General features: G+C 43.6%; 1 protein-coding gene across 1 annotated transcript in view; it reads right to left on the minus strand.

Annotated features, from left to right (window-relative positions):
• Positions 1–15,609: 15,609 nt before the first annotated feature.
• c19h12orf56 (chromosome 19 C12orf56 homolog) overlaps positions 15,610–26,902 on the minus strand; it is a 78,912-nt gene continuing 67,619 nt past the window's right edge. The window contains exons 12-13 of the mRNA XM_060839236.1: positions 25,170–25,348; positions 15,610–15,851 (exon numbers count right to left, since the gene is read on the minus strand). Of these exons, the coding sequence (XP_060695219.1) occupies positions 15,734–15,851; positions 25,170–25,348 (297 nt within the window). The 3' untranslated portion in view covers positions 15,610–15,733. The remainder of the gene's footprint in view (positions 15,852–25,169; positions 25,349–26,902) is intronic.

Below are 26,902 nucleotides of genomic sequence, written 5' to 3' on the forward strand. Positions count from 1 at the left end.
ACTGACACCCACAAACCCATCCCCTCTCACTGACCCCCCCAAACCCATCCCCTCTGACCCCCCAAACCCATCCCCTCTCACTGATCCCCCCCAAACCCATCCCCTCTGACCTCCCAAATCCATCCCCCCTCACTGACCCCCAAACCTATCCCCTCTCACTGATCCCCCAAACCCATCTCCCCTCACTGAACCCCCCAAACCCATCCCTCTCACTGACCTCCCTCACTGATCCCCCAAACCCATCCCTCCTCACTGACCCCCCCAAACCCATCCCCTTCTCTGACCCTCCCAAAACCTACCCCCTTTACTGACCACCCACACTGACGCCCTCACTGACCAACCCCCTCACTGATCCACAAACTTACCCCCCTCACTGACACCCACAAATGGCACCTGCACCTGACCAATTTCCTCACTGAACCCCCAAAAGTACCCCCCGCCCCCCTCCCGACTGACCCACAAAACCTACCCCTTCGCTGACCCACCGAACCTACCCCTCTCGGTCCCTCCCAAACCAACCTGCACCCCGTCACTGAAACCCCCCCTAACTACTCCCTCATTGACCTGCCCATAACTACCCCACACTATTCTCCCCAAAACTATACCCTTACTGACCTCCCCCTAAACTACCCCCTCACTGACATTCCATAATATTAGAACATAGAAAAGTACAGCACAGAATAGGCCCTTTGGCCCACAATGCTGTGCCAAGATTTAATCCTAATGTAAAATATAGTAACAACCTACGCACCCCTCAACTCACTGCTATCCATGTGCATGTCCAGCAGTCGCTTAAGTGTCCCCAATGACTCTGCTTCCTCCACCACAGCTAGCAACGCATTCCATGCATTCACAACTCTCTGCATAAAGAACCTACCTCTGGCACCTCCTTTATACCTTCCACCCAATATCTTCAAACTATGACTTCTCGTACCAGTTAATCCCACCCTGGGGAAAAGTCTCTGGCTATTGACTCTATCTATTCTTCTCGTTATTTTGTACACCTCAATCAGGTCTCTTCTCTTCCTCCTTCTCTCCAGAGAGAAAAGTCTGAGCCTATTCAACCTTTCCTCATAAGGCAAGCCCTCCAGTCCAGGCAGCATCCTGGTAAACCTTCTTTGCACCCTCTCCAAAGCCTCTATATCTTTCCTATAGTAGGGTGACCAGAACTGGACACAATATTCCACGTGTGGCCTCACCAGGGACTTGTAGAGCTGCAGCAAAACCTCTCGGCTCTTCCCCCATCCCCCTGTTGATGAAAGCCAAAACACCATATGCTTTCTTAACAACCTGTACACTTGGGTGGCAACTATGTACTTTCACACCCAGATCCCTCTGTTCCACCACACTGCCAAGAATCCTGTCTTTAATCCTATATTCAGCATTCAAGTTCAACCTTCCAAAATGCATCATTTTGCATTTATCCAGATTGAACTCCACCTGCCATTTCTCAGCCCAGCTCTGCATCCTGTCTATGTCACGCTGCAGCTTGCAGTAGCCCTCTATACTATCGACGACACCTCCAACCTTTGTATCATCTGCAAATTTACTAACCCCTCAACCTCCTCATCCAAGTCATTTATAAAAACTACAAAGAGCAGAGGCCCAAGCACAGAACCCTGTGGGACCCCACTCAACACTGTCCTCCAGGCAGAATACTTTCCATCTACAACCACTCTCTGCCTTCTGTCAGCCAGCCAATTCTGAATCCAGATCGCCAAATCTCCCTGTATCCCATACTTCCTGACTTTATGAATGAGCCTACCATGGGAAACCCTATCAAATGTCTTTCTGAAGTCCATATACACCACATCCACTGCTCGACTGTCGTCGACCTGTCTTGACACCTCCTCAAAGAACTCAATAAGATTTGTGAGGCATGACCTGCCCCTTACAAAGCCATGCTGACTGCCTTTAATTACACTATGCTTTGCAGAGTAGTCATAAATCCTATCCCTCAGAATTCTTTCCAAAACTTTGCTGACCACAGACGTAAGACTGACTGGTCTCTAATTGCCAGCGATTTCCCTATTACCCTTCTTGAAAAGAGGAATAACATTCACCTCCTTCCAATCCTCCGGTATGACTCCTCTGGAGAGTGAGGAGGCAAATATCCTTGCCATCGGCTTAGCAACCTCCTTTCTCGCTTCCCGGAGCAGCCTAGAATAAATCTGGTCTTTCCCTGGGGACTTATCAATCTTAATGTTTTCCAAAATTTCTAGCACATCAACTTCATGAATCTTGATCTGGTCAAGACTGTATCCCAGCTCCTCTAAGTTTTCATTTCTAACCAGTTCCCTTTCCTTGGTGAAAACTGAAACAAAAAACTCATTTAGGGCTCCCCCTATCTGCTCAGACTCCACGCACAAGTTCCCTCCGCTATCCCTGATAAGCTCTACCTTCTCCCTGATCATTCTCTTATTCCTCACATATGAGTAAAATGCCTTTGGGTTCTCCCTATTCCTTCTTGCCAAGCCTTTTTTGTGCCCCCTCCTGGCTCTCCTCAGTCCAATTCTGAGCTCCTTTCTAGCAAGCCTGTAATCCTCTAAAGCTGTGCTAGATCCTTGCTTCCTCCACCTTACATAAGCTGCCTTCTTCCTTTTGACGAGAAGTTCTTCTGTTCTCGTCATCCAAGGTTCCTTAATCTTACCTCTTCTAACCTGTCTCAGAGGAACAAATTTGTGCATCACTTGCAACAACTGCTCCTTAAATAGTCTCCACATGTCTGCTGTGCCCTCTCTGTGGAACAATTGCTCCCAGTGTATACGGGCCGCCTACTTGCGGAACACTTTAGGGAACACCCCTGGGACGCCCGGACCAACCAACCCAACCACCCCGTGGCTCAACACTTTAACCCTCCCACTCCACCGAGGACATGCAGGTCCTTGGACTCCTCCATCGGCAGAACATAACAACACGACGGTTGGAGGAAGAGCGCCTCATCTTCCGCCTGGGAACCCTCCAACCACAAGGAATGAACTCAGATTTCTCCAGTTTCCTCATTTCCCCTCCCCCCACCTTGTCTCAGTTGGTTCCCTCAACTCAGCACCGCCCTCCTAACCTGCAATCTTCTTCCTGACCTCTCCGCCCCCACCCCACTCCGGCCTATCACCCTCACCTTGACCTCCTTCCACCTATCACATCTCCATCGCCCCTCCTCCAAGTCCCTCCTCCCTACCTTTTATCTTAGCCTACCTGGCACACTCTCCTCATTCCTGATGAAGGGCTCTGGCCCAAAACATCGAATTTCCTGTTCCTTGGATGCTGCCTAACCTGCTGTGCTTTAACCAGCAACACATTTTCAGCTCTGATCTCCAGCATCTGCAGACCTCACTTTTTACTCCCAGTCTATACTTCCCAACTCCTGTCTGATAGCGACATAATTTCCTTTTCCCCAATTAAATATCTTTCCTCAGTAACTGTTCCTTTCACTCTCCAAAGCTATGCTAAATGTGAGGCAGTTGTGATAACTTTCACCAAAGTGCTCTCCCACTGCGAGATCTGACACCTGTCCTGGCTCGTTGCTGTGCACCAAATCCAAAATGGCCTCTCCCCTCATCGGTCTGTCGATATACTGAGTAAGGAAACCCTCCTGAACTCACCAGATAAAATTGACTCCATCCAAACCATTTACACATAGGAGATTCCAGTCGATATTGGAAAAGTTGAAATCACCTATAACAACAACCCTGCTACTTTTGCATTTTTCCAGAATCTGCCCGCCTGTGAGATCTTCAATCTCTCTACTGCTATTAGGTGGTCTGTAGAAGCCCCCTTTCTCTAACCTCCACTTTCACTGATCACCCCCCCTTAAAATTTCCCCTTTCACTGATCACTCCTTACAATTACCTCCTTTCACTTACCCCCTTAAAATTAACCCTTTCAGTGATATCCCCCTAACATTACCCCCTTCACTGACTCCCAAAACTATTCCTCACTGACCTCCACCTTAAAACTACCCCCTTTCACTGACCCTCCCTCAAAATTAGCCCTGCAACGATTCCCCTTTAAAATTACCTCCTGTTATTTTTGAACAGCGACCACTACGTCTTTTGAAGAAAGATTAGTGAATTGGTATTTTAAAAACATGAGAGATGGTCTCATTGAGTACATAAGCTCCTGAGGACAGTGAGTAAAAGTAGGTGTCTCTTATTATGGGAGAGACAAAAACAAGCCAATATCATATAAGACATTTCCGTTTATGTCAGAGGAGGTATGTTTTCTTTCTCATGAGGGTAATACGAGTAGAATTCTGTGTTCCCTGATGGTGAAGGCAGCGTCTTTAAATTAAACTGAGTTAGAGAGATTTTTCATAGATTAGGGAATCAAGGTTTATGGGAACAAACAGGTATATGAAACTGAGACTACAAGCAGATCAGCCATGGGGAGTACCCTCAAAGGGTCAAATGGCCTCCTCTTGCCTTTAAGGTCTATTTAAGTTGTTTATTGAAAGGGGAATGGAATGTAACAAGTTTTTGCTTGAAGTTATCCTTGGCATGGATGAGACCAAATCTAGAATACTGTGCCCAGTTTGAGGCTCCTTATCTGAAAAAGGATACAATGGCATTACAAACAGTTCACTTCATGGATTGCTGGGTTTGGGTGTGGAAGTGCAGGAGTGTGGTTTTCTTAAGTGGAAACTTTGGGCCTGTATCCACTGGAGTTGAGAGATAGTCTTATTGAAACATTTACGGTTCTGAAGGGACTTGAGAGTAGATGCTGAAAGGATATTTCCCCTTGTGGGTGAAACTAGAACTTTTGCACATAAGAGATTTTCCATTCAAAGCAGAGATGAGCTGAAACTTGCTCTATCAGAGGGTCATTAGTCTCAGGAACTCTCTTCTCCAGAGAGCAGTGAAAGCAATACTTTTCACACTGAATGAGATGGACTATTGATTGACAAGACAGATCACAGGAAAGTTGAGGAAGGGGTCACAATTAGATCAACCATGATCATATCAGCTGGTGAGAGTCCAGATGGCCAATTTTTGCTCTAATCTATGTATATATGCTGGAGTCTAAAGTAGGAAAATGTGAGATTATTTACTTTGGTAAGGTAATTTTTAAATAAAAACTAGTGTTACAGACAAGGGGAGAGAGGCAGATTGAAATTTTAATGTTTTTCTTGACTTCAGTCAGTAATTAAGTTTCAAATAGGCCCAGTACTGAGAAGACTGAAACTTGTGGCAGGCAGCCTGAAGTGCTTTTTCTTCAAAGCTGTTTCTGCTTGTGAAAGAATCAAGAACAGTAGCAAATAAATTTAAAGTGATCTGCAAAGGAAGCAAAGATGATGTGAGAAAATACTTTTCCACACAGTATGTAGTTAGGATGTGGGATGCAGTGCCTGGAAATGTAATGGAGGCAGGTTTAATTGGAATGTTCAGGAGAGCATTGGATTTTTTTTTGGATAGTAATACTGTGCAAAGATATGGGAAAAAGGCAGGAGATTGGCACGGGTAATAAAACTGGTGCATGCACAATGGGCCAAATGGCTTTGTGCAACTTTAATAATTCCATGGTTTACTATAATCATGAAATTTCAGAAAATACATTGAGATGTTTCGATTTGAATGTAATAGAATTCATCACACAATTCAACTTGTCCCTATAGAGCATGTTCTACTCAGCATAATTGTAATAGTTTTAAATGCTTGCAGATTAATTCTGCAGCCTGAGGGCAAAACATTTCAAACTGGAAATTACAGAAAGTGCAATGGATGTAACTTTTCTTGTCTGTACACAGGGCGACCTCCATGGCCACAGGTCCAGTTTCCGCGGTTTCAGTTACCCGCAGTTTACAATGGTCCGAACATATTACAGGGAACCTTCCAGAACCAGGGGGCAGGGGGCTGCCAGGAAGGGAAATTTCCCATTGAAATGAATGGGTTTGCTACTATCTGTGGTAGGCCTTGGAACATATTCTCTGCAGGTACAGTGGGCTTACTGTACTCTGTTCCACACTGAAGTGCCTCAACACATTTTTAGTGGTAGGTGGGATAGTGAACAAGGTATTTGGCAGGCTGTCCTTTATTGGTCAGAGCATTGAGTATAGGAGTTGGGAAGTCATGTTGCGGCTGTCAGGCCACCTTTTGAATATTGCATACACTTCTGTTCTCCCTGCTAAAGGAATCATGTTGTGAAACTTGAAAGGGTTCAGCAATGATTGAAAAGGATGTTGCCAGGGTTGAAGGGTTTGAGCTATAGGGAGGGGCTGAATAGGCTGGGCATAGGGCTGAGGGGTGACCTCATAGAGGCTTATAAAATCACAAGGGGCATGGATAGGTTGAATAGCCAAGGTCTTTTTTCTGAGGTGGGGGAGTCCAGAACTAGGGGGTGAGAGGGGAAAAATTTAAAAGGGTGCTAAGGGACAACTTTTTCAAGCTAATGGAATGAGCTGCCAGAGGAAGTGGTGGAGGCTGGTACAGTTACAACATTTAAAAGGCATCTGGATGGGTATATGAATAGGAAGGGTTTGGAGGGATATGGGCCAAGTATTGGCAAATGGGACTAGATTAGTTTAGGTTGTCTGGTCAGCATGGACGAGTTGGACTGAAGGGTCAGTTTTTGTGCTGTACATCTCCATGATTCTAGTATTCCTGATTTATATTCTGTGAAAGGCACACAGCCCAGGAGATTCAAGTTTTCTACTTTTTCGTGTGCTACAGCTAAAATGTCTTTTACAGTGACCTGCTGCTCTTGCCTGTTCTGATGTTAAAAGTAGTTCGACCAAGATCCCCAAAAAATGTAAAAAAAACTTTCTAAAAGCCAGAGGGACTTGTGATGGATCCATTAAGGAGTCAGTTTCAATTTAACAATTAATTTCTAACTCTCTGGTCAAGGATCCATTCTTCACCTTAGGAGTTAGCTGGAACTATTAGCACCTTTGCAAAAGTTGTTGTCACTCCCTTTTTTACTAGCCCCTGATGATGAGAGATACCACCTACAGTTTTTTTTTCTGTTGTTGACCGCAGTGCTCACACATTGAAGGGTGAGAGATTCCAGAATGATGATGTCTAAATTCTTCCTTGTAACTACTGGTGGAACTTTCCAGAATTGTAGTTCAGCTTGCTGATGGCAGCCATGTTCTGTAGCCAAGAAAATTTAGTTTTAGTTTCTGACTTACATCTCCATCTATCATTTACTCCCCCTCCCCACCAACCCCAGGTCATTATCACCACCTTTTTCTAGCTACAATCAGTTCTGAAGGGTCACTGGACCTGAAACGTTAACTCTACTTTCAGTACACAGATGCTGCCAGACCTGCTGAGCTTGTCCAGCAATTTCTATGTTTGTTTCAGGGTTAGTTTTAAATAGACAAGAAAGTAGAATTTGGATTTACCAGTTTCCTTTTAATTTCATTCATGTCTTAGTGACATGACACTTGTAAATGTTGATGTTCAAAAGGATTTAGGTGCACTTGGGCAAGGAAAACAAATAGTTAGTTTGCAAGTGCAGCAAGAAATAACACGTTTACCTTAATTGATAGGGAATTGAAGTGCAAGAATAAAGTATAGTCGGTTCTGCTGTAACATGGTAGTTCTCATGCAATCCTGTGTTATAAGAAAATCACGTAATAGCAGTACCATTTAAACTAATGGGGCTGGAATTGTGTTATAGCCAATACATGCTTTAAACAGTCGTGCTTTAGAAACAGTGTCCCCGATTCATCAAACATGTTACAGCAAATTCACATTAACGAAACATGCATTATAGCAGAATAACCTGCACTGTTACAGTTACACAGAGTGTTAGTGAGAACACATCTGGTAAAATGTATGCCGTTCTGGTCTACCTATTTAATAAAGGATATACTTTTATTCAAGGCAGTCCAGTGAGGGTTCAACAGGTTGGTACCTGTTTGAGAATAATACTTGTGATCAAATGTTGTGGTTCTGCTCGCCGAGCTGGAAGTTTTTGCTGCAAACGTTTCGTTCCCTGGCTAGGGAACATCATCAGTGCTGTTGGAGCCTCGTGTGAAGCGCTGCTTTGATGTTTCTTCCGGTATTTATATTGGTTTGTTCTTGCCGCTTCCGGGTGTCAGTTTCAGCTGCAGTGATTTGTATGTGGGGTCCAGGTCGATGTGTCTGTTGATGGATGTTCTTGCCGTTTCCGGGTGTCAGTTTCAGCTGTAGTGGTTTGTATATGGTGTCCAGGTCAATGTGTCTGTTGATGGAGTTTGGGGATGAATGCCATGCTTCTAGGAATTCTCTGGCTGTTTTCTGTCTGGCTTGTCCTATGATAGTGGTGTTTTCCCAGTCAAATTCATATTGCTGGTTGTCTGAGTGTATGGCTACTAGAGATAGCTGGTCGTGTTGTTTTGTGGCTAGCTGATGTTCATGGATGCGGATTGTTAGCTGTCTTCCTGTTTGTCCTATATAGTGTTTGTCCTATATACCCACGCAACTTTATCACCAGATGCCTAAGAGATAGACCGAGGAACGAGGACATGCCACAACCAAAAGGACTAGCCACTCTACCATACGTCAGGAGCGTCTCAGAACTGACAGCCAGACTACTGCGACCCTTAGGACTCATAACAGCACACAAGCCAACATCCACGCTCAGACAACAACTCACTAGAACAAAGGACCCAATACCCAGCATGAGCCAAACTAACGTAGTTTACAAAATACCATGCAAGGACTGCACAAAACACTATATAGGACAAACAGGAAGACAGCTAACAATCCGCATCCATGAACATCAGCTAGCCACAAAACGACACGACCAGCTATCTCTAGTAGCCATACACTCAGACAACCAGCAACATGAATTTGACTGGGAAAACACCACTATCATAGGACAAGCCAGACAGAGAACAGCCAGAGAATTCCTAGAAGCATGGCATTCATCCCCAAACTCCATCAACAGACACATTGACCTGGACACCATATACAAACCACTACAGCTGAAACTGACACCCGGAAGCGGCAAGAACAAACCAATATAAATACCGGAAGAAACATCAAAGCAGCGCTTCACACGAGGCTCCAACAGCACTGATGATGTTCCCTAGCCAGGGAACGAAATGTTTGCAGCAAAAACTTCCAGCTCGGTGAGCAGAACCACAACAACGGATACCCGAGCTACAAATCTTCAATCAGATTTTAAACTTGTGATCAAAGGCTGATCAAATTGGAGTAAAAAGTGAGGACTGCAGATGCTGGAGATCAGAGCTGAAAATGTGTTGCTGGTTAAAGCACAGCAGGTCAGGCAGCATCCAAGGAACAGGAAATCCGACATTTCGTGCCAGAGCCCTTCATCAGGATCAAATTGGATCTGTATTCTCTGGAGTTTAGGAGAATGAGACGATATCGTTGAAACATGCAACACTCTGAAGAGGCTTGACAGGGTAAGCACGGAAAATGAGGCCCCAAGTTGGGGAATCTAAACACAGCGCATAGTCCCAATATAAGGGAACAATCATTTATGACTGAGATGAAGACAAATTTCTTTACTCGGAGGGTTGAAACTCAAAGGGTTTTGGATGCTATTTGGTTGAATATATTTAAGGAAGAGAACAAATAAATTTTTGGCCTCTCAGGTAGTCAAAGGGATACAGGGAGCAAAGCTATGTGCTCTAGATATAAATGGCCAATTGTCCAGGAGGTTTGACACACGGAAAATGATTTCAGAAAGTTGTACTGTCTTTCCTCAAGTGACCACTTTGCAGTTGACCTAAACAGAAATAGCTGGAGAAACTAGGCAGGTCTGGCAGCATCTGAGGAGAGAAAGCAGAGTTAATATTTTGGGTCTGGTGAAGCAAAATGTTAACTCTGCTTTCTGTCCACAGAGGCTTCTCCAGTAACTTCTGTTTATGTTTCAGGTTTCCAGCGTTTGCAATTCTATGCTTTATTCTCTGATTAGATGACTTACCCATGCACACTGCCTGAGAAAACCACATGGGGGAAAACTATCAGCTCCAAAACTTTATTAAGAAAATAAGTTGTGTACACCACCCAGTTGTTGTCAGACCTGCATTTCATTGTGATATATTAACGCAGGAATCTTAGAAACAGTACAGTACCAACAATGATTTGGAGATGCCGGTGTTGGACTGGGGTGTACAAGGTTAAAAATCACACAACACCAGGTTATAGTCCAACAGGTTTAATTGGAAGCACTGGCTTTTGGAGTGCTGCTCCTTCACAACCACCTGAAGAAGGAGTGACACTCCAAAAGCCAGTGCTTCCAATTAAACTTGTGGTACTAACAAGTATATGCTGCTTATCCCCTTGGCTCTGGCTTTTAATTAGTTCATAGCTGATGTGGGACCTGAACTGCTCAGCTTTCCTTTGGTAACTTGATAAAAGTCTTACCAATTCCTGTCTTGAAAACTCTAATTGCCCCAGTTTTGCAAATTTGTACCATTGTCATGTGTGGAAAAACCACTTCCCCGTTTTTCTTCTAAGTGGTCCTGATCAAACTTTAATGTTCTTGACTTGCCCACCAGAGGTATACTTTCTCTATGGCAGCTTTGACAAAGAGTCAGTTAGACACGAAACATCAGCTCTTTTCTCTCCTTACAGATGCTGCCAGACCTGCTGAGATTTTCCAGCATTTTCTCTTTTGGTATACTTTCTCTGTGTCCACCGTACTGAATCCTTTTAACATTGTATACACCTTGATTGATCCCCTTTTATTTTCTATCCTTGAGGGAATACGAACCACCTTATACCATCTGACTTCGTGATTTTGGTACAGTGAGTGATCAGGGTCCAGAGTTCATCGCCTGACAGTATGGTGGAGGCAGCTTCAACTGGAACTGGGAAATGGAAATTTGATGGTAATCTGAAAAGGAAGAAAACGCAGGGTTGCAGTGAGAAGGAAGGAATATGGCGCTAAGTGAATTGCACATTCAGTGAGCAGAAACAATGGACTGAATGTAGGAACAAATTACTGCAGATGCTGGAGATCACAGCAGGTCAGGCAGCATCCGTGGAAATAAAGCAAGCTAACATTTCCAGTCTAGGTGAAGAGTCTTTTAGATGAAGAGTCATCTAGACTCAAAAACATTAGCTTGCTTTCTCTCCACGGATGCTGCCTGACCCATTGTGATCTTCACAATGGATTCAATGGCCTTCTTCAGTGCTGGAACAATTCTGCGATTCCTGTGCCGGCTCTATGATGTGGGTCCCCGCCAAATTGGTTGATCAGGAATCAATGAAAGATTTTTAAAAATGCATATTTTAAAATGACAGTCTCTTTCAGCATTAGTTGTGATTCAAACAAATAATTACTTCATTCAGAGGAACCTTGATTATCCGACATTCTATTATCGGAATATCGGATTACTCAGCAAGATCGCAAAGTCCCGATGCTCGGCTAAACTATGTTATACGGCATTCAATTAATCGAATGAAATACTCCCCGCCCATGTCCTTCGGATAATCGAGATTCCTCTATATTGTTTTAAAACATCAACTCTCTGTGTCCATTATCTTCAATATCAATGTACCACTTATGTGTGTTCTGCTGAACGAAGTCAAAAATCACACAACACCAGGTTGTAGTCCAACAGGTTTATTTGAAAAGACTAGCTTTCAGTGCGCTGCTCCTTCGTCAGGTGCTAGTGAGAAAGAAACACTTTAGACACAGAATTGATGTGGAAAAAATCAAAGGGACATACAACTCATGCAAGCGAGCACACGCAAGATGGTTCCTAAATCTTTAATCAGTTAGAACGAAGGTGCAGATTTCAATTAGTATGCAAATCCCAGAATTTCTTTCAAGTCACTGCCCTGAGACAACTTAAGATGTTATCAATATAAAGGAGGTGACACCTCCAGTTAAACAATGTATTTTAAGCATGAGTCTTATTCGGAGTCTGTCTGAATCTTTTACTTTCAAAGTAGGAATTTATAAAATGCCCCACTGACTAACTATCTACAAATCATGTGCTTTTTGAACAAAATAGAATGTATCTGCTGAGCTGATTAATATTCCATGAGAAAAATTGTGTGATTCTGTGCATGTTGGTGGGTAAAATCATGTGTGCGGGTGTAGGATGGGGGTGTCTGACACTTATCTACAATTCCATGCACTCACCTTTCAGTGTAATTCCCTTTCAATTATAGCAACCAAATTAGACTAAGGAGGATTAATGTTGAACATGGCAAGTGACTTTCCCCAGTCTAATACACTTTTCATTGTCTCCGGGGCATCCCACCAGCATTGAGCTAGTCAGAGATAAAGGACAATAATGTTTCATAAGCCTTTGGCTTTTATTAACCAGCATCAATGATGCACAGGAGAAAGTGAGGACTGCAGATGCTGGAGATCAGAGCTGAAAATGTGTTGCCGGAAAAGCGCAGCAGGTCAGGCAGCATCCAAGGAGCAGGAGAATCGACGTTTCGGGCATGAGCCCTTCTTCCAGAATGATGCATAGTGCACAATAGATTAATATTATTTCTGCAGTCTTATAATTCAGTGCTGGGTATGGTTTACTTGTAAGAAATAAAACAAAGAACTGCAGACGTTGGAAATCTGAAACAGAAATTGTCATAAAAACTCAGTAGGTCTGGTAATATCTATACAGGGAAAACAGAGTTCATGGTTTGAGTCCAGTGAGGCCAGGTCTGAAGAAGGGTCATTGGACTTGAAACATAAACTCTGTGTCTTTCTCACTCTCTATCTGCCAGACCTGCTGAATTTCTTCACCAATTTCTGTTTTTGTTGACTGTAGGAGATATTCTCTTTCTTTCCAGAATGACAAAAGCAGGCTCAATGGGACAAATAGTGTCCATTACTGATAATTATTCACACATTCTTCAAATTGCTGAATTCAGATGATCAGATAGTTCAAGTTTTCGCGCAGAGGTGAGTGATATTATCAGGAAAAGGTTGTAATATGGCTCAAAATCACAGACAACTAAACACAGTGAAGCATTTAACACAAACGTACACAGAGATAGATAAGGATATTGTGAAACTTGAAAGATTTACAAAGATGTTGCCAGGATTGGTGGATTTGAGCTATAGGGAGAGGCTGAACAGGCTGGGGCTGTTTTCCCTGGAGTGTCAGAGGCTGAGTGGTGACCTTATAGAGGTTTATAAGGTCATGAGGGGCATGTATAGGATAAATAGGCAAGGTGTTTTCCTTGGGGTGAGGGAGTCCAGAGCTAGAGGGCATAGGTTTTGGGTGAGAGGGGAAAGATATGAAAGGGATCTAAGGGGCAACGTTTTCACACAGAGGGTGGTACATGGATGTAATGAGCTGCCAGAAGAAGTGGTGGAGGCAAACACAATTGCAGCATTTAACAGGCATCTGAACAGGAAAGGTTTAGAGGGATATGGGCCAAGTGATGGCAAATAGGACTGGATTAGGTTAGGATATCTGGTTGGCATGGATGAATTGGGTGGAAGGGTCTGTTTCTGTGCTGTACATCTCCACGACTCTGTAAGTGAACCAGTTTTTGCTCCATCTTTTTTGCAATGAAATAACATTTACAGACAGGGAATTTCATATTTTCATTTAAAAATATTTACTTTTACATTGACCAATACATAAACATGTAAACAAAAATGCAACTGTTTTAGTAAGATAAAAAGATATACAAAAGCCCTATACAATCAGTAAAAGGACATTCCACAATGTAAACCATGTGTATTTTGCTTATCTCTGAGGCAGTGATTTATATTGGGTTACAGGCAGTGGCAGCTCTTGTCCATATGATAACCATTGCCTTGTAGTCTGGTAAGTTGATGCTTCAACCATGGGTGTGTGACAGCTAAGCAAATCCTATGCTCAACTAGAATCTACACAAGACACCTTGTGGAGGTCAATGATAGGACCAGCAGTCCCTTTTAAGCAGAAACTGAAGATCTTACTAATCTTTAGCCTAGCACCGCTGTGTCTCTCCAACGTTCCTCCAGCAATGGAATATTAACTTAAAGTGAGTTTCCTAGACAACAACTGAATGGACAGCTTCACTAATATTGTATTCCTAGGGTTAAGCTTCACTCCTAAGCGGTTTGTTTGAGCAAGTCTTTCTCGTTTTTGAAGGATTATTTATCCAACATTTCCTTTGCTCCCAAAAACCTCCAGGATCAAATCTATGTGATACCCGCCTTCCTGGACTTGTCCATTGCTATGCTGTGCAATGTGTGAGAGTAACAAATGTGACCAGATGAAATTATTCTTGGTAATAGTGCTTCCCTCCTGCCTGCTGGCATTTCTGCATCTCTCTTCACTGGCAGGAAGTCCCAAGTCTGGCTGGTTAATGGGTTAGAGCGGTCCCATGGTCCATCAGGAAGTGTCTCTGCCCCTGAGCCTGAAGGTCCAGGTTTGAGCCCCACTGCTGATGTTGATGGCCAAGGGAGGTGAAGCTCAGAACACAACCTGACAGGTTGATTGTCAACCTGCAAAAACCCTTCCAATGCACCCGACAGTGGCAGCTGAAAGCAGGAGAGTTTCCTGGTCAGTCATCCTGCAGAAGGGAAAGGTAGGCCACTGCAATACATAAATCAAAATGAAATGCAAGTCCACAGTCACTAACACTCCCTTAGGCATGGTGCCTGGACAGAGAACAAATTGAGGCAAACTGTGTCGTGTTGCAGGCTTGAGATTTCTAGAACAAATTGAAATCAGTAGATTTTTCTTAGGCTACTGTAAGAAGGATTATGGAATTGAGGCAGCCCTAATCTGACAGAATGGCGGAACAGGTTTAAGAGGTTGAATGATCTCCTTTTCCAAAGCAATTAACATTTAGACTGACTGCCAGCCCACATTCGCACTGTTCTTGTTGGGAACCAGCTCGTTCTGCTTTTTTTTAAATATAGGCTTATACTCTCTGGAGTTTCAAGGAATGAATGGTGATCTCATTTTGGAACATGTCCATGATGAAATTAGCATCACTTGGAGTGGACACACTCAGATTTCTGCACCATTCAATTCTTCAGCTTGACAGAGTAGAAGCTGAGAAGCTGTTTCCCTCACCTGTGCAATGGAGAACGAAGGTGATTGGATCAGGATAAACAGTGGGCCATTTCCAATCAAATTGAGGAGAAGTTCCTTTACTCTGGAGGGTGGTGCACCATAGGATATTCGCCATTCCTGGGAGATCAGTTGCTGAGTACGTTCCAGACAGAGATCGATATAATTTTGGATATTATAAAGTCAAGGGTGAGGTTGAGGATCAGCCATAATCCTTCTGAATAGTGGAGCAGGTTTGAGGGGCCTCAGACCTATTCCTGCTCCAACTGCTTGTGTTCCTATCCTTTGATGGCCTGGTTAACATTAAGCCATTCTCACACTGAGAGCATGTTTGTGGCAAACCATCCAATCTCTATGATCTAATGCAGTTTCTTTTTAAGCTCTGACTTACAAACTGCATGTTCATTTAAGAAAACATAAAAATAAGCTTCTTTAATCTAGCAAGGCTTCCAACATGTTTGATTTTAAAAATACCTTTCTATGTGAATTAAGATAACATAAAAATATAGTTATCCTTTAACTGAAGTTCAATATTCGCAACCAGCACCCCCCCCACCCCTGAAGTTAACAGTGAAAAATTACAAGCTTATTTATTTTATAAACTACACTTTTTTTATCATTCAAAGTTTCAATTATAGTTTTATGTAAGACTCTGAATGCAAGGATAGGGATAGATTTCAAACTGTTATTGGTTTCCATAAATCCAGTAGGTAAGTACATGTGTGAATATTTACACTAGCATCCATTTCATTAGAATCTGATACTCATTACTAACTGCAGCTTAATCCTCTTGAAAAATTAGATCAGCTTGTGGAGGATGAAGCTAAGTACTCGGCGAAGGAGTCGAATCGTGGGCTGGGTGACAGCATAATGGACGGGGAGCATTGCTTCCACTGTGGCAGCTTGAATGTAGTACCTATACACAAAGAGGTGAAGGAAAAGGATAACAGTCATTAGAACATTACAATTATAGATAGAGTCATAGAGATGTACAGCATGGAAACAGACCCTTCGGTCCAACCTGTCCATGCCGACCAGGTATCCCAGTCCAATCTAGTCCCACCTGCCAGCACCCGGCCCATATCCCTCCAAACCCTTCCTATTCATATACCCATCCAAATGCCTCTTAAATGTTGCAATTGTACCAGCCTCCACCACTTCCTCTGGCAGCTCATTCCACACACATACCACCCTCTGCATGAAAAAGTTGCCCCATAGGTCTCTTTTATATCTTTCCCCTCTCACCCTAAACCTATAGCCTCTAGTTCTGGACTCCCCAACCCCAAGGAAAACACCTTGTCTATTTACCCTATCCGTGCCCCCCATAATTTTGTAAACCTCTATAAGGCTACCCCTCAGCCTCCAACACTCCAGGGAAAACAGCCCCAGCCTGTTCAGCCTCTCCCTATAGCTCAAATTCTCCAACCCTGGCAACATCCTTGTAAATCTTTTCTGAACCCTTTCAAGTTTCACAACATCTTTCCAATAGGAAGTAGACCAGAACTGAAGTCCTCATTTAGACATAATATATATATAAAATACATACATGTACAAAATTACACTTGCTGTGATGTAAGGTGAGAGATTTAAATGTATTTTAAAATCATTTACTTTCGAATTGGATTTTGAATAAGTGGCACCTGGGTTTTGGTCAATGTCATTATTTTTGGGGCCATTATTTTTATTTAAAATAAAGAGTATGAAAGGGAGAGACTTCCTGGAGTGGCAATGAGAATTCTTTTGCAGTGGGAGAGTTTTATTAGTGATCAGAGTAAATATTGAAGAGATTAGCTTGCTTCCATTTAGAAGGATCGGGAATTGATTTTTGTTTTACTTAGGGGAAACATCCAAAGCTTGGAAAGCTTTTGATTTTATTTTGACTAAGATGGAAGAAGCAATGTCTCCTGATGGACATGATATGGAGATTCTGGTGTTGGACTGGGGTGGACAAAGCTACCTGACAAAGGAGCAGCACTCCAAAAGCTTGTACTTCCAAATAAACTTATTGTTGTGTGATTTTTAACTTCATCCTGATGGATTTGGCTCAGAATAGTTAAGTAGATTCCCTCAGTCTAATGGTTTGATTTGAAAGTTCCAGATGAAGAGTGTTTAAATAGAGCTCTGAAGGCTGTAGTGAAATTAAGAAAGTTTAAGCTCAGTTTTATGACTAATCAACACAAAGGCTATTAAACTCTCAAGTTCAGGAATCGGAAGAAACCGTTACATCAAATCATAGACATGAAAGAGAAGCAAACTCTCTCTGGTGTTTGAATACTGTGAAGTAATGGTGTTACTGAGGCAATTTTGTTACAAATCACGTGAGAAAACTCGCTAGGCCTCATGGAGAAATACCTCTGTGAATCCCAACAAAACAGACTCTTAGTTGATTTCTGGTAAGATTCAACCCAGTGACACATTTTGATGACCCTCCTGTGAAACACCTTGGAACATCTCTAAATGCTATTAAAATGCAACTTGGGATTCTTTCAATCATTGCTGTGTTACAATCCTGAACTTGCCACCTGCCCAACTGCACAGGATAGAGAGGGGGTGGGGGTGGTGTTCACCATTCTGTGGTTCAGAGCCTTATTGAGGATGACTAAGATGAACGATAATTCCTGGTTCTGCAAGTGATACCCTTGTTCTAAATTTTTCTTGCAACACTTTAATGACTCCAGGGTATTCTGAACTCAGGAACTGGACAGGGGACAAACAGTGCAGGAAATAATCAGCCAGAAGGTGCATCTGTGTGGATTATGGATGAAACCGACAAGAGCATTGACTGTGATATCCTGTATAGCCAGAAGCCTCGAGACAATCTGTGCAGGTACAATTAGATGGAGTGCTACAGAGCTGTCACTATACAGGGAATCACTATTAATCACTGTCTGTAAGGTCAGAGGTGGAAAGGTGGATTAAAAAAAAACACATTCAACAAAATGTACTGTTTCCTAGGCAAATAATTTATTTTCTTCAATGAGTTGAGATAATACATCAACAAAATAATCTGTTTTGATGAAGAGTCATCTAGACTCGAAACGTTAACTTGCTCTCTCTCCATGAATGCTGCCTGATCCACTGTGATCTCCAACATAATCTGCCAGTTTGTCAAGAATATCACATTCCATGCAATAATTTTGCAAAGGACATTACGGAAAAGATCTGCCACCCTGCCTACCCATAAGCATGCCCACACAGAACACAGAAAATCAAACCTGTCCAAACCATACAAGGAACACCCAGAATGCCTCAATATTGATCAACTTGGCTGACAAGAGAAACCAAACATGACCATAGTCACTCGGAGTCAAGGGAATACACTTCCCAAGACAAACGAACAATAAGCTTCCTGGACCCGGTCAACACAGCTGTCCCAAAGCCCCAAGGACAGTCTCATAACCCAGTGATACTAAAGCCACACAAAGGACAGGTCAGACAGAGAGGCACCAGAATACCTTGTTCACAGGACAGAAACAATGGAAACACCTTACTGTTTCAAAAGATTTGGAGATGCCGGTGTTGGACTGGGGTGTACAAAGTTAAAAATCACACAACATCAGGTTATAGTCCAACAGGTTTAATTGGAAGCACTAGCTTTCGGAGCGCTGCAACGTTGAAACGTTGTGTGATTTTTAACTTTGTTTCAAAAGAGACATTCTCACCTACCTGCAAAGAGAGCTAGAATCTCCCAATCCCATCAAGAACTCATCGATGCTGCCAGGATGTTACATTATATCAACAATCAGGACATTCTTCCGAGAACTGCTTTTCAATTTTCACCATTGTAATTGGTTTAATAAATTTTCAAATACACTGTATTTTTCCCCATTTTAATTAACCTCCTTGTACAAGATTCCTATAAAACCTGGCTTAATTCTCAGCTTGAGGACGAGAGTTTTCGGCTACCTGGACAGACTGTGCTGTTTCAGCTTCGTCTATTTCTCTTCCACAATATTGCCATACCAAGAAACTCTTTGTTAGTTTCACTTCGATCTGTGTTTTGAGATTTCTGATTTATTGGGCTAATTTCTCCAACAGACGTACTTGCATATCGTCAGCCCAACCATTCTATACCAGTATTTTGCTCCCCTCAATCTCTTCCCATCTTTCCACATCTAAATCCATCAATGTAACAAATTTTGATGAGTAATTGAGGAATGGGAAATTGCCCCTTCCTATTTTTATTCCCCTCACAGTCAACCATAATGAGTTTTCTTTTGCACGTAGCTATCGCAATTCGATCAAAACACGCTTTGCTAGAAAATGAAGGAGCCAATTACAAAGGGTGTCCTGATTGAAAGATAAAGGAACTTTATGACTAACCCCTTTCCCCCCACCAATCATAAATAAAAATGTGACCTTCAACCCGCATACAAACACAGGTTAATAAGTTTAAAGCGGGAGAGTGGTACACAAAGGGAGGATAAAGGTTGTGTAGTTAAAAAGTCCTTTGAGTTTTGAGGTGTTAGATTCTTAACCGTAGCCCACGATTGATTAATCATCAGCTTGCATCATCCCAGCCCTAACCCGAATTATATATCTTTGAGATCAATGATTGATTCTCCAATTTATTTTCTCTGTTTTCAGGGGCACAGAGACAAACAAACAGGGGACAGTTCCAGTTCTTGTTCCCACAAATTCATTTTCTCCTTTGCTCTGCCCTGCAACTCAGAGGCAGCTGTTGAGATTTAGTTCAGTTTGTATTGTGGAGTGCACGAACATCGCCTTTCCAAGGTGGCTAACCAGCAGATGAGACTTCCATCTCCCAAAATGTGAAATTGTCAAAACACGTGAATTAAACAAGAGGAGACGTGAGTTTCCTGACACTAACTCAAACTGGTTTTAATGTCTTTCGATTAAAGGAAAGCAATTTGAGCGCGCACAGTTTCAATTATTTCATAAGGGTCTCAAAATGCTTGCCTGAATCTGGGCCCCGGTGAGAATTGTATCAACTTTTTGTCTCTGTATCTTCCTTTTAAATAACTATTTTGGTTCATCAGAGGTCTCAGGTGTAGCATTCAGATAACAGAAGCTAAATTTGACAATCCATATTTAGCACTTTAATAGCATCCTCTTTCCCATCTCCCCCATATGCCTATCTGTCCTGTCTCCTTAAATGCATCTACCTAGTCTTAAAGCACGAGACATACCCTTCTAGCTAACTCGTCCACACCCACCAGACATCCCAATCTGATCTCGTCCCATTTGCCAGCATTTGGCCCATATCCCTCCAAACCCTTCCTATTCATATGCCCATCCAGATGCCTTTTGAAAGTTGCAATTGTACCAGCCTTCACCACTCCCTCTGGCAGCTCATTTCATACACTTACCACCCTCTGCATGAAAACGTTACCCCTCAGGTCTCTTTTAAATCTTTCCCATCTCACCTTAAACCTATGCCCTCTAGTTTTGGCTGCCCCCACCCAAAGAAAAAGACCATAGGTATTCACCTTATTCATGTCCCTCATGATTTTATAAACTTTTATAAGGTCCAGGGAAAGATGCCCCAGCCTATTCAGCCTCTCACTATAACTCAAACCCTCCAACCCTAGCAACATCTTTGTAAATCTTTTCTGCATCCTCTCAAGTTTAACAAGATTCGTCCTATAGAAGGGCGACAAGAATTGTACACAATTGTACATTTGATAAGTGGCCTCAACAATGTCCTATACAGGCACAACATGACATCCCAACTCCTACACTTATTGCCAATGAAGGCAAGCATACCAAACGTGTTCTTCACCACCCTGTCTACACTCAACTTTCAAGGAACAATGCACCTGCAATCCTAGGTTTGGCAATATTCCCCTGTGCCCTGTCATTAATTATATAAGTTCTGCCCTGATTTGTCTTACCAAAATGCAACACCTCACATTTATCTAAATTCAACTCCACCTGCCACTCCTCATCCCACTGGCCTATCTAATCAAAGTCCTGTTGTACTCTAAGATAATCTTCTTCACTGTGCACTATACCACCTATTTTGTAATTCTGCAAATTTATTAATTATGCCCCCTATATTCATATCCAAATTATTTACATTAATGATGTAAAACAGTGGACCCAGCACTGATCCATGTGGCACACCACTAGTCCCAGGCCTCCAATCTGAAAAGCAACTCTCTACCACCACCCGCTGTCTCCTATCTTCAAGCCAATTTTGTATTCAATTAGCTAGGTCCCCCCGATCCCATGTGATCTAACCTTACGAACCAGTCTACCATTCAGAACCGTGTCCAACACTTTGCTGAAGTCCATACAGACAACATCTACCACTCTACCTTCATTAATCGTCTTTGTCAACTTTTCAAAAAACTCAATCAAGTTAATGAGACACGATGTCCCACACACAAAGCCCTGTTGACTATCCCTAATCAGTCCTGGCCTTTCCAAATGCATGTAAATCCTGTCTCTTCATATCCCCTCCATCAAGATACCTGCCACTGACATATGACTCACCAGTCTACAGCTCCAGAGCTGTTTCTTACACCCTTTCTTAAATAGTGGCACCACATCAGCCAACCTCCAGTCTTCTGGCCCCTCGTGGCTGTCAATGAGACAAAATACCTGTATACCTATGATGATACCTATAAAACATTTGTCTTTACAGTCAGATTCTGAATCTTGCCATGACCATTTATAAATACTCAATTCTTTGAGTTATTGCCAATAGATTTATGTTTCAACAAATATTGATTTTGATGCAACTAATGGCCACTGTGTTTCTAAACAGTGCAGTCAACAATAAACATTTATGACTCTAGCAGTAGCTGGAATGTTTGCACAGGGACAGCTGTTATAAATACAATTAAACCACGCAAATGCATTCACTCTGTGAATAGTAAGGATGCAATCCACAAACTGTTAGCAGTGCTGTGTTTGTCCAACTGGTCTCATTCAGTTAAGGTGGATCTAAATCCATGAGTTACACAAACAACTTTCCGGTTGATGTAAGGATACGATACAGTCTGGTTCCTGATTTTCTGCAGTACCTTCACAAAGCAAGAGGGCACGTGCTGGAAAATACTCCGCAACCTTTAAGCAGTGTCTTTGGGGAGAGTAAACCGTTCAGGTTGGAGGCTTTTTGTCAGACCTTCGAAAAGATGCTTCAGGTTTTAAGCAAGTACAGAGGCAAGGAATGAGCAAAAGGCAGGCTCTGGGGTGGTAGAGGCAGGAGAGGTTAAATGACAAAGGGATGTTGTGGTAAAACAGGAAAGAATTAAAAGGGTTCTAAAGAAATGCAAATGATAACAGAACATATTAAAATATTCTGGACTCAGGGTGGCTCAGTGGTTAGCACTGCTGCCTCACAGCACTTTGGACCCAGGTTCGATTCCAACCTTGGGTGACTGGCTGTGTGGAGTTTGCACATTCTCCCAGTGTCTGTGTGGGTTTCCTCCCACAATCCAAAGATGTGCAGGTTAAGTGAATTGGCCATGCTAAATTGCCCATAGTGTGTTTGGTGCATTAGTCAGAGGGAAATGGGTCTGGGTGGGCTACTCTGTAGAGAGTTGGTGTGGACTGGTTGGGCTGAAGGACTGTTTCCATACTGTAGGGAATCTAATCTAACGCTGAGTTCAAGTATTTCAGATCATAACCACTGTTCCTGTTTTTCAGTCAACAGCTGTGGTAATGTTTCTGCTGTTGCCATTTACACCTCCTCTTTGTTTCTTATCCCAATACCACTTGTTTTGTTTTAGCTTGCACCCTCACTTTTTAATCGTCTAATCATTCCCAGCTTCCACCCTGAAAGAGAACTTTTTCCTTTCATTCTTACCTTTGCCTATCTCGGTACTTACCTTGAATAAAAAAAACTGATACAACGCCTCAAATGCTTTACAGTTCTGCTGTTTTTCTCTCTACAGATGCTGCCAGATCTGCTGAGCATTTCTAGCACTAAGCTTTTCTGTCAGGAAGTAATGCTTAAACAGTAGGAATTCGAGAGAATTAAGGATTCTAGGGCAAGAAAGATGGATTAATCTCTCTGCATTTTACTTTCGCCTTGTAAAAACTGAATGTGACTTGTCTACAGACCATGCTTCCACCTCCACCGGGGTACATGCCTGTTAATATTTGCAACCAGACTTCCTGGCACTGTTTGTAATAAGTTAAATGATACTCTGTTTCAGCCGGGCAATAATATATACTGCATTTTCCTCTTGCTGGAAGCAGCTGTTAGTCAATCGTTTGAAGTTTTATTATTGAGAAAAGGGGCAAGGAAAAGCTTTAGAAGTCTAACAACTCCAAATTACAGTCAAGTGTAGCATGAGTATGAAGCAGAAATAACACGTCTAACGGTGACTGAGGTATGATATTTTTGCAAAACTTGACTGACAAATTAGACTTGAGACTTCAATGATGTTTGAAATTCCCTCCCTAATGGCATTGTGGGACAACCCACAGCAGCTGGTCTGCTGCGGTTCAAGAAGGCAGCTCACCACCGCCTCCTCCAGGGCAATGAAGGACAGGTAATGAATGCTGGCCCAGCCAGCAATGCCCACTTCCCCCAGAATGAATAAATTAAAGGAAAATTGATCCAGATTTCCAGGGAAAATTATTTTATATCATTAATGAATGACACTAACTCTTAAACAATAGGATTTTTTAATGGTGGGATATATAACAACTTGTATTTTCAATATGCTTCATAGGAGTCAAACAAAATTGCACACTGAGCTACATACAGACATATTAGGGCTGGTTATCAAACGCCTTGTGTAACCAAACGTTTGTACAACAACATTAGTAGGTTAATACAACAAAAATACTTTTTTAACTATCAAATGTCTAGATAGGATCTTGGGGTTACCAGGAACAGGATTGCTGTCGTTTACAGTGGTTCACAGTCTTTATATGGGCTTTTCAGGGAGACTTGCTGTAATTGGGATCTGATCCAGCCAGGCCCTATACAGCCCTGCATCAGGATCTGGTCTGGCCCGGTCCTGCAGTGGGATCAGGCACAGCCCTGCACTGGGGTCAGATCTGAGCCAGCCCGGCCCTGCAGTGGAATCGGGATCTGGTCAGGCCCGGCCCTGCAGTGGGACTGGGATCTGGTCAGGCCCGGCCCTGCAGTGGGACTGGGATCTGATGCAGCCCGGCCCTGCAGTGGGACTGGGATCTGGTGCAGCCCGGCCCTGCAGTGGGACCGGGATCTGGTCAGGCCCGGCCCTGCAGTGGGACTGGGATCTGGTGCAGCCCGGCCCTGCAGTGGGACCGGGATCTGGTCAGGCCTGGCCCTGCAGTGGGACCGGGATCTGGTGTAGCCCCGCCCTGCAATGGGACCGGGATCTGGTGCAACCCGGCCCTGCAGTGGGACTGGGATCTGGTGCAGCCCAACCCTGCAGTGTGACCGGGATCTGGTCAGGCCCGACTCTACAGTGGGACTGGGATCTGGTCAGGCCCAGCCCTGCAGTGGGACTGGGATCTGGTGCAGCCAGGCCCTGCAGTGGGACTGGGATCTGGTCAGGCCCAGCCCTGCAGTGAGACTGGGATCTGGTCAGGCCTGGCCCTGCAGTGGGACTGGGATCTGGTCAGACCCGGCCCTGCAGTGGGACTGGGATCTGGTGCAGCCAGGCCCTGCAGTGGGACTGGGATCTGGTCAGGCCTGGCCCTGCAGTGAGACTGGGATCTGGTGCAGCCAGGCCCTGCAGTGGGATGGGATCTGGTCAGGCCTGGCCCTGCAGTGGGACTGGGATCTGGTCAGACCCGGCCCTGCAGTGGGACTGGGATCTGGTGCAGCCTGGCCCTGCAGTGGGACTGAGATCTGGTCAGGCCTGGCCCTGCAGTAGGACCGGGATCTGGTCAGGCCTGGCCCTGCAGTGGGACTGGGATCTGGTGCAGCCTGGCCCTGCAGTGGGACCGGGATCTGGTGCAGCCCGGCCCTGCGGTGAGACTGGGATCTGCTCAGGCCTGGCCCTGCAGTGGGACCGGGATCTGGTCAGGCCTGGCCCTGCAGTGGGACTGGGATCAGATCTGGCCCGGCCCTGCAGTGGAACCAGGCTCTGGTCAGGCCCAGCCCTGCAGTGGGACTGGGATCTGGTCAGGCCCGATCCTGCAGTGGGACCGGGATCTGGTGCAGCCCAGTGGTTTTGAAATGTGCAGCTCCTGAGAGAGGTTTGTTAGCAGGTTAGCCACAATGAACAACTGTTTTCCTTTAGTTTGTGCCCATGAGGAATTTTACATCCCATAAATAACGTGTGTACTGTACAGGAGATAAATAGTGACCTTTCCTTACCTAAATTCTTCATTGTATTTATTCCTGATATGTTCTGCCAAGTCACTGCTGTACTGGATACAAGTGTTCAGGATGTAGAATTGTTGAAAAAGTTGCAAAGCCTGAGTGGGGCTCATGATATGTATTGGAGGTAGCACCATCTTAATGATGTGTTTCATCATCTGGTCAATAAAAGGCAACTGAAACAGAAACATATACATTTATAGAAACATGTCTATTAAAACAGAAATATATTAATCACAATAGATGTACATATAGAACACAGTGGAAATATATGCATTGTAGTAAGAATTTAGATTCCCTACAGCGTGGAAACAGGCCCTTCAGCCCAACAAGTCCACACCAACCCGCCGAAGAGTAACCCACCCAAACCCATTCCATATGAAGGGCTTTTGCCCGAAACATCGATTTTCCTGCTCCTCGGATGCTGCCTGACCTGCTTTTCCAGCACCACTCTAATCTAGACTCTGGTTTCCAGCATCTGCAGTCCTCACTTTTGTCTCCCATTTATTTACACCTGACTAATAACCTACACTATGGGCAATTTAGCATGGCCAATTCCCCAACCTGCACATCTTCGGATTGTGGGAGGAAACTCACGCAGACACGGGGAGAATGTGCAAACTCCACACAGACAGTTACATGAGGTGGGAATCGAACCAAAGTCCCGAGCACTGTGAGGCAGCAGTGCTAACCATCGTGCCACCCCAGGCTACTAACAGTATTCATACATTTATGACAAAGACTTTATTACAGTAATGGTATTTAATATACATATGATGCGATTTCACAAAATATCGTCTAAGGTTGCGTACAAAGACAATTCAATTGCTTTACAAACTGCCATACTTTGTTTTAACCACTAAAACGTAATATAAATTTCTGTTTTTGCTTCAGCTAGGAGAACCTTCTAGTCAGTGGAAGTATGGGTTGGGGGGTGTGTGTGTACCTCATCCCGCCAATTTCCTATCATTACTTTGCAGATGTTCCTCCATTTATCCCCAAGGAAGGCAATGTTCCCAGAGGAAAATTCCTAACTTGTTGTTTTCCGTGTTAGAATTGAATCCCCTTTTACTCTCACCTTCCCACAAATTCTCCTTCTGTCCTGTGCAGCAGAGCCAACTGTAGTGCCAAGAATTTGGCTGCTGCTGTATTCCCCTGCGAGGCCATTCCCCTCGAGTATCTCACTCAGAATGTGTTCTCTCCCAATTGCTGGTGCGAAACTTACACATGCCCGTGTAGCAACCTTGAAGGGGCATTTAGACAGACACATGAACAGGCAACAATCCAGGGATAATGACAATGTGCAAACAGATGGGGATTGGTTTAGAATAGTATCATGGTCAGCACAGATATGGTGGGCTGAAGGGCCTACTCCTGGTCTTTGTTCTAATTCCCTGCTCTAGCAAAAATGTGCTGGTGCTTGGTTCACTGCCAGATCATTTATTTTCTTAAATGGCATATAAAACACACTTGAAAGGACTTATTTGACACTGATGCTCACAGGAATCAGGGAGTGGAAGAGATCATTCTTTTTCAGTTTAGATTATTGATTTGCACTCTGTCAAAAGGAGGATTACTTAATTGTACTATTCCCTGCAGGGTAAGTGTTAGAGAAAATGAAAGGCCAGGGAAGAGAGGGAGATTTTCCGACATAATGCCAAAGATTAAACAGATAAAACCAGAGTAAAATGAAATGAAGCAAGACAAAATGAAGTGAATGAGAATGGGAC

This window comes from Hemiscyllium ocellatum, chromosome 19 (genome assembly GCF_020745735.1).
Source record: "Hemiscyllium ocellatum isolate sHemOce1 chromosome 19, sHemOce1.pat.X.cur, whole genome shotgun sequence".
Taxonomy (NCBI): domain Eukaryota; kingdom Metazoa; phylum Chordata; class Chondrichthyes; order Orectolobiformes; family Hemiscylliidae; genus Hemiscyllium; species Hemiscyllium ocellatum.